General features: G+C 45.5%; 1 protein-coding gene across 1 annotated transcript; it reads right to left on the bottom strand.

Annotated features, from left to right (window-relative positions):
• Window positions 1–1,311: 1,311 nt before the first annotated feature.
• On the bottom strand, window positions 1,312–11,837 carry MICOS13 (mitochondrial contact site and cristae organizing system subunit 13). The gene is made up of 4 exons (XM_087703323.1): window positions 11,726–11,837; window positions 7,401–7,557; window positions 4,777–4,828; window positions 1,312–1,688 (listed from the first exon to the last, which is right to left on the bottom strand). Exons 1-4 carry the CDS (start codon window positions 11,752–11,754, stop codon window positions 1,591–1,593), a joined length of 336 nt encoding a protein of 111 aa, XP_087559449.1. The 5' UTR covers window positions 11,755–11,837; the 3' UTR covers window positions 1,312–1,590.
• Window positions 11,838–14,620: the final 2,783 nt, after the last annotated feature.

The following is a 14,620-nucleotide window of genomic DNA, read 5'->3' as shown; positions in this document are numbered from 1 at the left end:
TGGATGAATGGATAGATTGCTGACAAGATAGATAGATAGATGATGGATGGATGGATAGCTGATGAGATAGCTAGCTAGCTGATGAGATAGATAGCTAGCTAGCTAGCTGATGAGATAGATAGATAGATATAGATAGCTGATGAGATAGATAGATGATAGATGGATGGATGAATGGATAGATATAGCTGACAAGATAGATTGATAGATAGCTGATGAGATAGATAGATGATAGATAGGTAGATGGATGGATGGATGGATGGATAGCTGACAAGATGATAGATAGCTGATGAGATAGATGATAGATAGATAGATAGATAGATAGATAGATAGATAGATAGATAGATAGATAAGAGGTTCCCCTCGCACACTGCTCTTAGTGGGTCCTTCTCTGGACTTCTCTAAATCCTTCTCACGGCTGGATTCCAACAGCTTTGGTGGCCACCAACCCTGTCTCAAAGCCAACAGCCGATTCCTGCCTCCCCCGTTTCCAAATCCATAACCTGAATCGTTCTGAGATTCCCCAGACCCTCAGATGGAATTGGGAAGCACTTTGAAGGACGTCTTTGGAGATGTTCAGTCATCCAAGACATGGTTGTCCCAAAGGTGCTTTTTCCAAAAGGCATCTGAACTGTGTTTTTGTTTTGTTCCTTTGAAAACGTTTCACTTCTTTAGTTGGAAACCACTTCTGGGCTTTGTGCTCGAGGTGGGGAAAAAACTGAAAATGTAAAACTTGGGTTTTGCCGATACGTTTGTTCTTAAAGAAGTAGGTAGGTTTGTCACAATAGAAATAGCTGGCATATACTGCATTATTCTGCAAAAGTCAAAAGGCGAGGATCTATGTTATTACCTCATTCTATTCCATCCAAGAGAGTCGGAAATCAGTGTTTTCTTGTTCCTTCCCCCTTCCCTATTTTCCCATTGTTCTCGTTTTTCTTTCCACTTCTTTCATTTTGTGTTTGGATGAACTAATAAAATCGGACAAACGGAAAAAAAGCTTTTGCTTCTCACCCAAGAAGCTTCTTCAGTTAGCAAGAACCGAAGAAACTACTTGGATGAGAAGCGAAATGTTTTCAAAGGAAAGAAAAAAATCCCCAAGAAAGTCCTGTTGCCTTTTGGAGAAAGCACTTCTGGGACAATCTAGAACCGTGATGATGAACCTACGACACGCGTGTCACGGGTGGCATGCAGAGACCTCTCTGCGGGCATGCCAGCCGTCAGCCCAGCCTTACCACGCATGCATGCATGCCTCCGGCTGGCCTTCGAGTCTCTGCCGCGGAGGCATTAAAAGAAAAGGGAAATGAACTCCCCAGGTTTTCGCAAACCCACACATTCCAACTTTAATTTGGTAACGGGGCCAAAGAGACCAGGGGGACGGGACACCGCTTTATCCCGACCTCGAATCGGCTTTCCCCCATAACAGAAATCAAGAGTCAGAACAGTCTGATGATGAAAAGGAGTGGGGGAAAAAATAGGCTGTCTGGCGGCTCTTTTATAACCCCGGCTGTATGAACGGGGTTGCTTTCTGCAAAACCGGACGGAGGTGATTTCTGCTGGACGGCAGGAGAGAACGCAACGCTGCTCCGGCTGCCTTCATTTCACCAGCTCCTTGATGTACTTCCACCCTTGCTGGGTGTATTCGCAGCTCTTGGTGGGGGCGATGGAAAGGGCACTTATGACAGTACGAACCCCTGCACGGAAAGGGAGAAACGAAAGGGAGAGAGTTTAACCGGCAGCTTTAAACCAATCGGCGATCCGTTCCGTGCGCTGGGGATTTTATGGGTTAAGGGCTTAGAAAGGGGAGGATACAGAAAGAAGGGGAAAATGTAATCTGACAGAGAGAGGGAGGGAGAGAGAGAGAGAGGGAGGGAGGGAGGGAGGGAGGGAAGAAGGGAGGGAGGGAGGATAAAATATAAATGCATTTATAACTACGGTAAAGAAGATTGGAAGCCTTTTCTTTCTTTCCTTCTTTCTTTTCCTTTCCCTTTCCTTCCTTTCTGCCCTTTTTGGCTTCCTTCCTTCCAATCATCCTTCCATCCTTCTCCCCTTCCCTCTATCATCTATTTACTTCCTTCCCCTCTTCCTTTCCTTCCTTTCTCCCTAAGCTTCCTCCCCCCATTCCTCTTCCTTCTTTCCTCTCATCTCTTTCCTTCCTTCTTCCTTTCCTTCTTCCCTCGCTCTTCCTTCCTTCCACCTTTTTTCTTTCTTCCTTCTTTTCCTCTCTCCTTCCTTCCCACCTTTCTTTCTTTCCTTCTTTCCTCTCCCATCTTTCTTTTTTCCCATTTTTCTTCTTTCCTTCCTTCCTTCCTTCCTTCCATATCTCATCTCTTTCCTTCCTTCCTTCCATCCCCCATCTCTTTCTTTCCTTCCTCTCCCATCTTTCCTTCCTTCCTTCCTTCCTTCCATGTCTCATCTCTTTCCTTCCTTCCTTCCATCTCCCATTTCCTTCCTTCCTTCCTTCCTTCCTTCCTTCCATGTCTCATCTCTTTCCTTCCTTCCTTCCATCTCCCATTTCCTTCCTTCCTTCCTTCCTTCCTTCCTCCCTCCCTCCCTCCCTTCCCTTCCTAGATTCTATCATATCTCAAGACTTAAAATGGACACCTAATATCAAAAACGTCATCAAAAAAGCACAACCAAGAATGTTCTTCCTGCGCCAATTCAGGAAGCTCGATCTGCCCAAGGAGCTGCTGGTTTTGTTCTACAGAGGAATTGTTGAGCCTGTCATCTGCACCTCCATAACTGTCTGGTTTGGCTCCGTAAACAAACAAGACAGACACAGACTTCAACGGATAATCAGAACTGCAGAAAAAACAATGGCTACCAACTTGCCTTCCTGTATCCTGCACTAGTCAAAAAGAGGGCTTTGAAAATATTTAATAGCAATAGCAGTTAGACTTATATACCACTTCACAGCCCTCTCTAAGCAGTTTACAGAGTCAGCATATCGCCCCCACAGTCTGGGCCCTCATTTCACCCACCTCGGAAGGATGGAAGGCTGAGTCAACCTTGAGCCGGTGAGATTTGAACAGCCGAACTGCAGAACTGCAGTCAGCTGAAGTAGCCTGCAGTGCTGCATTTAACCACTGCGCCACCTCGGCTCTATATCTACAGCCCCCTCACATCCTGGACACAAATAGTTTCAACTTCTACCCACAAAATGATGCTATAGGGCACTGCCCACTAAGACAACTAAACACAGGGACATTTTCCCCCCCGAATGCCATCACTCTGCTTAACAACTCATTCCCACAACACTGTCGAAATATTTAATGACTAGTATCTCTCTCTTCCCACTTATGACTACAGTGGGGCAAAAAAGTATTTAGTCAGCCCCCAATTGTGCAAGTTCTCCCACTTAAAAAGATGAGGGAGGCCTGTAATTGACATCACAGGTAGACCTCAACTACGAGAGACAAAATGAGAAAACAAATCCAGACAATCACATTGTCTGATTTGGAAAGAATTTTTTTTTTTGCAAATTATGGTGGAAAGTAAGTATTTGGTCAATATCAAAAGTTCATCTCAATACTTTGTTTTATATCCTTTGTTGGCAATGACAGAGGTCAAACATTTTCTGTAAGTCTTCACAAGGTTGGCGCACACTGTTGCTGGTATGTTGGCCCATTCCTCCTGCAGATCTCTTCTAGAGCAGTGATGTTTTGGGGCTGGCGCTGGGCAACATGGACTTGCAACTTCCTCCAAAGGTTTTCTATGGGGTTGAGATCTGGAGGCTGGCTAGGCCACTCCAGGACCTTGAAATGCTACCTATGAGGTCAATTACAGGCCTCTCTCACCTTTTTAAGTGGGAGAACTTGCACAATTGGTGGATGACTAAATACTTTTTTTGCCCCACTGTATAACGATGTTGCTTTGTGTCTTTCGATTTATATTGTTGTATTTGTTTCCTAATACAATTTGATAGCTTATTAGTAATCTTTTTTTTTCTTTTTTTTAAATAATATGTATTTATAACATCCCATAGATCCATCTTATCTTACAACGGTCCTACTTCTTCTTCCCCCCCTCCCTCTTTCCTTCCCTCGTTTCTTCTCTCCTACTCCCCTTCCTTCCCTCCCTCCTTCCTTCCCTCCTTTCTTTTCTCCTTCTCTCCTTCCTTTCCCCCTTCCTTTCCTCCTTCCTTCCCCCCTTCCTTCTCTCCATTCCCTCCTTTCTTCTCTCCTTCTCTTCTTCCTTCCCCCTTCCTTCTCTCCTACATTCCCTCCTTCCTTCCCTCCTTTCTTCTCTCCTTCTCTTCTTCCTTCCCTCCTTTCTTCTCTCCTTCTCTTCTTCCTTCCCTCCTTCCTTCTCTCCTTCTCTCCTTCCTTCTCCTATTAGTAATCTTGACTGTCACTGTGTTGTATCTTTTATTCTTGATGGATGTATTTTTATTCTCCTTATGTACACTAAGAGCATCTGCGCCAAGGACAAATTCCTTGTGTGTCCAATCACACTTGGCCAATAAAATAATTCTATTCTATTCCATTTTTTTTTCTTTCCTACTTGAATCCTGCATTTAAAACTTTCCCTACTGTTCCCGTCCTTCGTCTTTCTTCTTTTGTTGAAATGTTGTATTTTAACCTTTTTTCATTTTTTGAAATGAAATAGAATTCTTTACAGAGAAGAAAAGTAATAGAGGCCATCACATCACATGACCTCCTCCCCCTTTAGTGTTGTTTTTTTGGCCACACTTTTTAAACATGTCCCCATGGCTGCCCTCCCCTTTCGAAGGAACCCGGTTACAAAAATGATTGCAATCCCAAGCAGGACAGCCCACTTTACCTGAGTTCCAGGCATTGCAGAGGGAAAATTCAGTTTTTGGAACCTCTGGAAGCTGCAGAAATGAAAGACAAAAACAGACTTGAGAGATTTGGCAGAAAAGGGTTAGAGGTCTGAGCGAAGGATGAGAGAAAGTGCTGTGTTCAAATTCTACCAGGTTCGCAAGGGGGAAAAGAACAAAGTTTGATGTAAGCTTGCTGCAAAAGATTCTACCAATAGAGAAACTATACCAGGGTTCTCCAAATGTGGCAACTTGAAGACGGGTAGACTTCAACTCCCAGAATTCCACAGCCAGCATAGCTTGTGGACTTCAACTCCCAGAATTCCACAGCCAGCATAGCTTGTGGACTTCAACTCCCAGAATTCCACAGTCAGCATAGTTTATGGACTTCAACTCCCAGCATTCCACAGCCAGCATAGCTTGTGGACTTCAACTCCCAGAATTCAACAACCAGCATAGCTTGTGGACTTCAACTCCCAGAATTCAACAACCAGCATAGCTTGTGGACTTCAACTCCCAGAATTCCACAGTCAGCATAGTTTATGGACTTCAACTCCCAGCATTCCACAGCCAGCAGAGCTTATGGACTTCAACTCCCAGAATTCCACAGCCAGCATAGCTTGTGGACTTCAACTCCCAGCATTCCACAGCCAGCATAGCTTGTGGACTTCAACTCCCAGAATTCAACAACCAGCATAGCTTGTGGACTTCAACTCCCAGAATTCCACAGTCAGCATAGTTTATGGACTTCAACTCCCAGCATTCCACAGCCAGCAGAGCTTGTGGACTTCAACTCCCAGAATTCCACAGTCAGCAGAGCTTGTGGACTTCAACTCCCATAATTCCACAGTCAGCATAGCTTGTGGACTTCAACTTGAAGTCCACAAGTCTTCAAGTTGCCAAAGTTGGAAACCCCTAATCTATAATATTCAGATAGTCCTCAATTTACAACAGTTTGCTTAGCGACTCTTCAAAGTTACAATGGCTCTGAAAAAGTGACTTGATGACCATTTTCCACACATATGACCGTTGCGGCATTCCCTTGGTCACAATGATCCTCAATCCCATGCTGGACAGCTTGTTCACACTTATGACGGTCGCGGTGTCCCAAGTTCACGTCATCCCCTTTGGCGACCTTTTGTTCACCAATGGGGAATTTTACATTGCTAAGTGAGACATTCGTTGAGTGATTTTTGCGACCCGTTTTACGACCTTTCTTGGCCTAGTTGTTAAGCAAATCAATGCGGGTGTTGAGTTAGTCCCACGGTTGTTAAGTGAATCTTGCTCCCCCACTGAAGCTCAGAAAAGGGGATCGCACATGCGACCGTCATAAATATGAACCAGTGGCTACGCAGGTGGATTTTGATCACGTATGACCGCAGGGATGCTGCAATGGCCATAAGTGTGAAAAAAGGTCATAAGTCACTTGTTAAACTCCTTAAAGCCAGATTTAATAACTGTACGACCAAGGCAGTATAGATAGTCCTCAATCTACGACCACAATCGAGGCCGTAATTTATGTTGTTAAAGGTGAGACATTTGTTCAGTAAGTTTTGCCCCATTTTACGACTTTTCTTGCCACAGTTGTTAAGTGAATCACTAGAACTGATAAATCAGTAACCCGGTTGTTAAGTGAATCTGGTTTCCCCATGGACTTTGCTGGTGAGACAGTTGCAAAACGGGATCGCGTGACCCTGGGACACTACAGCAAAGCATCTGAATTTCTGATCACCTGACCACAGGGATGCTGCAATGGTCGTTAAGTGTGAAAAACAGTCGTACGTCCCTTTTTTTTCATCCCCGTTGTAACTGTCTATTTATTTTTTTTAGTTTTCAAAACAAACACAACACATAAAATCTTCCTTTTTTACGTACTGTAGAAAATGTATCAGTTGGTTACAAAAGGCTTTTGTGCATCTCTTCCACAGTCATCAAGCATAATTTATAATAACTCAAGTATTTTAACTCAGATATTTATACATGTTACTGTCATCATGCCTCCATTTTCATTTGACTATAATTGTTTAAACGTCCTTCATCATAAAATATAGCAAGATTTAATACATAACCACATACTGGCATTTCATTTAATATTTCTGAAATCCTCCAATAGCACTGAATCCTTATGTCCTATTCTAGCTAAACATCCCTAATATTTAATAACAAACTTTTCTAAGCCTCCTTTTCAAATCACAGTTTAATAGCAATAGCAATAGCAGTAGACTTATATACCGCTTCATAGGCCTTTCAGGCCTCTCTAAGCGGTTTACAGAGAGTCAGCATATTGCCCCCAACAACAATCTGGGTCCTCATTTTACCCACCTCGGAAGGATGGAAGGCTGAGTCAACCCTGAGCCGGTGAGATTTGAACCGCTGAACTGCTGATCTAGCAGTAGCCTGCAGTGCTGCATTTAACCACTGCGCCACCTCGGCTCCCGTTCCCGTTGTAACTTTGAACAGTCCCTAAGCGAACCGTGGTTAAGTCGAGGACTGCCTGCACTTCCTTCCTTGCTCCCCCCTTTGGAGAACCCACTCCTCGGTAGGTTGGCAGCCCCCAACTCCCCCGAGATCCACCCATGACCTGCGTCAGGCTCGAAGGTGACCCGCAGGGATGATCTGGGCTCACCTGCCAACCCAAATACTTTGTCCATTCCTCCACAGCTGGAGGAACAGCTGCTTTGGCTTTGTGGAGGGCTTCGGCACCTTGATCACCGCTAGCCAGCAGCCCCTGGGAGTAAACCACGTAAAGGGCACCGCCAGCCAGTCCGGCTTTGGCCATCCACCTGCATGAGAAAAACAGAAAAGGTCTTTTAGCGCTCAGCCATCCCACTTAGGCTTACCGTATTTTTCGGACTATGAGACGCACCGGAGTATAAGATGCACCAAGATTTTGAAAAGGTATATTAAAAAAAAAAAGTTTAAAGGATAAAGTTTACCCCGCACTTATTCTTGTTAGGTATAATTACTGATTGTACAGTTATAGAGACTAACCTGATTTTGCATTTAATAACCGCAGCTAGACTGTTGGTGGCGCAATACTGGAAGAAGGAAGATTTGCCTACTATTCAAGAATGGACATTGAAAGTAACAAACCTAGCAGAGATGGCTAAAATATCAGCATATCTCAAGGACCACTCAAACGAGAGATATAAACTGGAGTGGAGAAAATGGATTGACTATACTCAAAATAAATATGGGACTAAGAAATTCCAGATAGCTTATGACTGAAGAAACAAGGAATGACATAATCTGTTTAGAGTTAGCCTAGCAAAGAGGAGTTAAAGCTCAAATGAAAGATGATACCAACTTTTTTTAAAGTTTATTTTAGAATATCTTTGTTAAAGATTTATACCCTGTATTGGTTCTGGGAAGTCGGGGAGGGGTGGGTGGGATTTGGGTGGGGAGGGTGGTAAACATTTGTAAAAGTTTTTTTTCCAAAACTTTTCAATTAAAAAAAAAGTTTTTGCCCTCCCCCGGCCCCCGGGAGCACTCTGCAAGCCTCTCACAATCTTTGTGCCCCCCTTTTTTTTGTACGAAAAGGGGCCACGCAGAGAGTTTGGGAGGCCTCCAGAGTGCTCCTGGGGGCTTGGGAGGGCAAAAAGAACCCCGTTTTTGTGAAAAAATGGCCCCGTTTTCGCTCCTTTTTGCTCTCCCCAGCTCCCAGGAGCACTCTGGAAGCCTCCTAAAGGCTATGCATGGCCGTTTTTGGAAAGGGGGTAAGGTTTCGGGAGACCAAAAATGCTGTATTCAGTGTATAAGATGCACCCAGTTTTTCACCCTTTTTTGGGGGGGGGGGAAAGTGCGTCTTATACTCTGAAAAATACGGTATATACCGCTTTCGCAGAGCTTTTACAGCCCCTCCCTAAGCGGTTTACAGAGTCAGCCTATTGTCCCCAACAATCTGGGTCCTCATTTTACGCACCTCAGGACAGAAGGCTGAGTCAACCTTGAACCGGTTAGGATTGAAGTCCTGGCTGTGGATATGAGATGGTGAATTCTAGTCCTACTTCATGTATGAAAGCCAGCTGGGTGATTTGGGGCCAATCACCAGGAAGCGGTGAGTTCTAGTCCTGCCTTAACACATGAAAGCCAGCTGGGTTTCTTTAAGTCAGTGTTTCTCAACCTTGGCAACTTGAAGATGTCCGGACTTCAACTCCCAGAATTCCCCAGCCAGCATTCGCTGGCTGGGGAATTCTGGGAGTTGAAGTCCGGACATCTTCAAGTTGCCAAGGTTGAGAAACACTGCTTTAAGTAGTCTCTCTCTCTCTCCCTCCCTCCCTCTCTCTCTCTCTCTCTCAGCCCAACCTACCTCACAGGATTGTTGTTAGGGGGGAAAATAGAATGTATATTCGATACTTTTCCTGTCTTGAGTGATTTGTAAAAATAAAAACGGGATGCAAACAAGCAAGTGAATTCAAGTGCCTGATAGAATTCAGGTTTTAACTGACTGTGGTTTAACACAGCCACAGTTAAGGTTTGTTATTAACACAGCAAACTTTCAACCAACTACGGTTTAAGTCAGCAAGATTTTAACTGATTGTGGTTTAACACAGCCTGGAACTCCTGTCCTGGAGTTCCAAAAATTTTATTAACAGAAAGTAGCAAACGCCCTCGGATTTGGGTGAGAAGTGGGCACCAATTCAACAGGGAAAGCTCTTCCAGCCTGCCAATGCAGCCTGATCTGTTGGATTCTTCCCTCGCCCTCCATCCAATGGCCGACTCTTCCTTGATCAGAAAGAAAACTGCAAGGAAAGTGGGCAAATCTAACCAGGAGCCTAAACACCTAATCCTAATTCTCAACCTTGACCACTGCAGGATCAGTGGACTTCAATTCCCAGAATTCCCCAGCCAGCGTATGCTGGCTGGGGAATTCTGGGACTTGAAGTCCACACATCTTATAGAGGCCAAAGTTGAGAAACAGTGACCTAATCAACAGCAATACATACAAGCAGTCCTCGACTTACAACAGTTCGTTTAGTGACTGTCCAAAGTTACAACTGAAAAAAGTGACTTATGACTGTTTTTCACCCTGACAATTGTTACAGCATCTTAATAGTCACAGAAGGAGGTCAAAATTTGGGACGCAGGACAACCGGGTTCCCATTTATGACGGTGGCAGTGCCCTGGGATCAGGGAATCCCCTTTTGTGATCTTCTGGCAAGTGTAATCAAGTCATTAAAAGCCCGATTCACTTGAAAATCATGCTCCTGATTTAACATATACGGCGATTCACTTAACAACAGTGGCACAACGTTGGAGCAAGGTTCACTTAACCAACCATTCACTTGCAATGAAAATGTTTGGCCTCCACCGTGGTCGTAAGTAGAGGACTACCCGTGATTCGATAGGGATTGAATGGGGCGCAGTGGGACTTCGATGTGGAGGGAGACAGGGCAATATTACAAAAAAACATTTTTCCAGTCCCAAAAGTGCTTTTTTTTTAAAGAGGTAACTGGACTTCCTTTGTTTTTCTTTGAAGACCTTTTCCTTCTCATCCAAGAAGCTTCTTCAGCTCTGACTGGATGGTGGGGGACGGAAGGATTTATGCTCTTTGCAGACAGCTGTATCATTTGCATCCTTTGAGAGGGTCCTTGAGACCACTTGGAGGTTTATTTGTGTCTTCTTTAAAGACGTTTCGCTTCTCATCCAAGAAGCTTCTTCAGCTCTGACTGGATGGTGGGGAACAGAAGGATTTATGCTCCTTGCAGACAGCTGGACTTCCATTCCCCACCATCCAGTCAGAGCTGAAGAAGCTTCTTGGATGAGAAGGGAAACATCTTCAAAAGAAGAAAAAACCCAGAAAGTCCAGTTTCCTCTTGAAAAAATAAAGCACCTTTGAGACAACCATGACCTGGATGACTGAGAATCTCCAGAAACATTTTCCCAAAGGTCTTCCCTTATCGAAGACTCTATGGGGCAGGGGATAGTAGGGGCAAAGAACTCCCTCCTTCCGGGCCTTTTGTTGTGGTTGTTAGTTGCGAAGTCATGTCCGACCCATCGCAACCCCATGGACAATGTTCCTCCAGGCCTTCCTGTCCTCTACTATCCTCTGGGGTCCATTTAAGCTCATGCTGACTGCTTTGGTGACTCCATCCAGCCACCTCATTCTCTGTCGTCCCTTCTTCTTCTTTTCCCCTCCATCGTTCCCAGGATGAGGCACTTCTCCAGGGAGTCCTTCCTTCTCATTAGGTGGCCAAAGTCTTTGAGTTTCCTCTTCAGGATTTAGGACCTTCTAAAGAGCCGTCAGGGTTTAATCTCCTCTAGGACTGACCGGTTGGATGGCCTTGCAGTCCAAGGGACTCAGAGCAGGAGTCTTCTTCTCCAGCACCAGAGTTCAAAGGCCTCTGTTCTTTGGCTCTCAGCCTTCCTTATGGTCCATCCTTCACAGCCATCCATTGCAACTGGGAAAACCACAGCCTTGATTATACGCACTTTTGTTGGCAGGGGGATGTCTCTGCTTTTTAGGATGCTGCTGCCTAGATTTGCCATAGGCTTCAAGGAGAGGGAAATCAGAATAGAGTTGGAAGGGACCTTGGAGGTCTTCTAGTCCAGCCCTCTGCTCAAGCCCCCTGTTCAAGCGGGAGATCCTACAGCATTCTACACTGGGCTGGACTAGAAGACCTCCAAGGTTCTCTTCTACTACGATGACTATGATCTATTGCTAGACCATCCTACACCAGGAATATCGTGAGAATCCCTTGCAAAACTTCCGTGCATTTCGGTTGCCTAAACGAAACGAATCTGCATTTCTGCAAAAAAATAGTTATATGGCATGCGATGATGCGGAGGGTAAGTTGGAGGGCGGGGCTCCACCGAGAATCCCGGGGACCCGACACTGTGAAGGGGTGGGGGGGGTGCCCCGTCTTGCGACTCTTCCCCCCCCCTCCGCACCCCCCCCCCGTTCCCCTTCTCTGTCGTTACAACAACCGCCTTTAAGCCCGCCCGACTCACTTGAGCAAAGGGAACGTGCGGGACGCCATGACGGAGCGATGCCTCTTCCAAGGGCAGCCCTGCGCCCGGCCGCGCCGTTTCCTGCGAGGCACCGCCCCCTTCTCGCGGGACCTTTCGGGAATTGTAGGCTGAATGGCCGGCCGGATGACGCGAAGCCCGCCGGGGTTGCCTAGGCTTGCCGATGCGTCGCTTCCGATGCGTCGCTTCCCCAACTGGGCGCCCGGGAGCGCAGTCTGTCCAAACTGGGCATTGTTAGCTGTAAACCTGGGTTAAGTTGGTTGGAGGAGGGGTTAATGAGTCGTGGGAACCCTGTCTTGTCTTGAGCTAGAACAGTGGTCACCAACCAATGGTCCGCAGACCACCAGAGAAAATTTTTGCTGGTCCGCAGAAAAATTATTTGCATTTTTATATTGCACTAAATACTATTTATCTTTTGTTTTTAATCATAAGTGGTCCGTGGGATTTAAAATTATGACCTGAGGTCGGAAAGGTTGGTGACCCCTGAGTTAGACCATCAGATGAAACCATAGCATTCATGTTTAGTTTGCTTGCGTGCCAGGTTTACAACATGCAAAGTTTAATTCCCTTAAACCAGTAACATTTTGAACCCTTTGAGCATCTTTTCAATGCTGCTGCTCTCTCCTAATTCAGCTTCCCACCTTAACGAAGTGTGCTCAGACTCCCCTGCAGGCTTCCTTGTGGCATTTGGCTGATTGCAGACCCACCAAATGGAGCATGACATCACTTGGGTGTTGCTATCATTGTACCAATGATATAAATCAGGATTTTTTCAACTGCAGTAATTTTAAGATGGGTGGACTTCAGTTCCCAGAATTCTCCAGCCAGCGCATGCCTTAAGATGGGTGGACTTCAATTCCCAGAATTCCCCAGCCAGCGCATGCCTTAAGATGGGTGGACTTCAATTCCCAGAATTCCCCAGCCAGCGCATGCCTTAAGATGGGTGGACTTCAATTCCCAGAATTCCCCAGCCAGCGCATGCCTTAAGATGGGTGGACTTCAATTCCCAGAATTCCCCAGCCAGCGCATGCCTTAAGATGGGTGGACTTCAATTCCCAGAATTCCCCAGCCAACACATGCCTTAAGATGGGTGGCCTTCAATTCCCAGAATTCCCCAGCCAGCACATGCCTTAAGACGGGTGGACTTCAACCCCCAGATTTCCCAAGCAGTAGTACGGTAGTCTTTTTCTTTCTACGACTGTCTGTAGCAGAGCAACCCCCATGAATTTTCATCTAAAACAATGTTTCTTAAATATTTTTTCTCTTAGAACTCCTTCCCACTTTTAAAAATTATGCAGGGCTCCCAACAGACCTTTTGTTTCTGTTATTAAGCGAGAGGGTCATTAAGTGAGTCACGCCTGTTTTTACGACTTTTTCTGCCACAGTTGTTAAGTGAATCCCTGCAGTTGTTAACTGAACCATGTGGACGTAAATACAGGCTGGTTGCCAAGTGCCCAATTTTTGGTCATGTGACTTATGGGATTTCTCCAGCAATTATCAGTTCCAGTTGTAAGTATAGATATAAGTATAATCTTTATTGTCATTGTACTTAAATACAACGAAATTGGTTTTAACCTCACTGCTGCAAAATTTATAACAGAAACGAAAAAAGGAAGAAAAAGGGAAAAAAACACTAGCGTGTGCATGGAGTGATTGTGGTTGTATTAAAAAGTCTCACAGGCCAAGGATAGAAACTATCTTTAAACCTGTTTGTTCGGCTGGCTATATACTTTGATGTCTTCTGCCCGATGGTAGAAGTGCAAAGAGACACTGACCAGGGTGTGAATCATCTCTGAGCATCTTCCTTACTCTGCTAAAGCAGCGAGACCTGGCGATGTCACCCAGTGGTGTCAGAGGGCAACCAATGGTTTCTTGTGCCGAATTGATCACTCTCTGTAGTGCCTTCCTGTCTGCAGCTGTTAAACCAGCATACCAGACTGTAACGCAATATGTGAGGACACTTTCTATGGCGGACCGATTGAAAGAGGTCATCAGCCGTTGTTCCACCTGATTTTTTTCGCAGGACTCTAAGGAAATGAAGTCTCTGTTGGGCCTTTCCAATCACCAGAGATGTGTTGTTTTTCCAGGTGAGATCTTGACTAATAAGCACCTCCAAGAATTTAAAAGAGGAAACCCTCTCCACACAGCCCCCCTCGATATACAGTGGGGCAGGATCCTTTCTGTGCTTCCAGAAATCTAGCACCATCGCCTTTGTCTTACTAGTATTTAGATGTACGTTGTTTCTTGAGCACCATGCGGATACCTTCTGGACTTCTTCCCTGTCGTGGCACGACAAAACCGCGGTCCACGTCATCAGCAGCGCAACAAAAAGGACCGCGGAGATTTTAAAAAGCGCTTTTAAAGCAAGCCGATTCACGTAAAGGTAAGGGTTAGGTTTAGGGTTAGGGTTAGGGTTAGGTTAAGGGTTAGCGTTAGGTTTAGCGTTAGGTTAAGGGTTAGGTTTAGGGTTAGGTTTGGGGGGGTTAGGGTAAGGTTTTCGCGTTAATTTTAACTTTACTGCTCACAGCGTGATGTTTTCGTTGCACTGTGATGACGTCAGGTACGGGCTTTTGTCGAGTGCGCTTTAGTCTACCACGGTTTTGTGGTGGAACCCTTCCCTGTATGCTGATTCGTCCCCTCCAGTTATGAGACCCAGCACTGTTGTGTCGTCTGCAAACTTTATTATGATGTTGGAGGGATCAGAGGATATGCAGTCATATGTATATAGCGAGTGGCGCAGTGGTTAGGGTGCAGCACTGCAGGCTACTTCAGCTGACTGCAGTTCTGCAGTTCGGCTGTTCAAATCTCACCGGCTCAGGGTTGACTCAGCCTTCCATCCTTCCGAGGTGGGTGAAATGAGGACCCAGATTGTTGTTG

Source organism: Thamnophis sirtalis, unplaced genomic scaffold, assembly GCF_051295495.1.
Source record: "Thamnophis sirtalis isolate CommonGarterSnake01/CBP01778 unplaced genomic scaffold, rThaSir2_p1.2 scaffold_1, whole genome shotgun sequence".
Classification (NCBI taxonomy): Eukaryota; Metazoa; Chordata; class Lepidosauria; order Squamata; family Natricidae; genus Thamnophis; species Thamnophis sirtalis.
The sequence above is the reverse complement of the archived record's forward strand: the minus strand, read 5'-3'. Positions and strand labels throughout refer to the sequence as shown.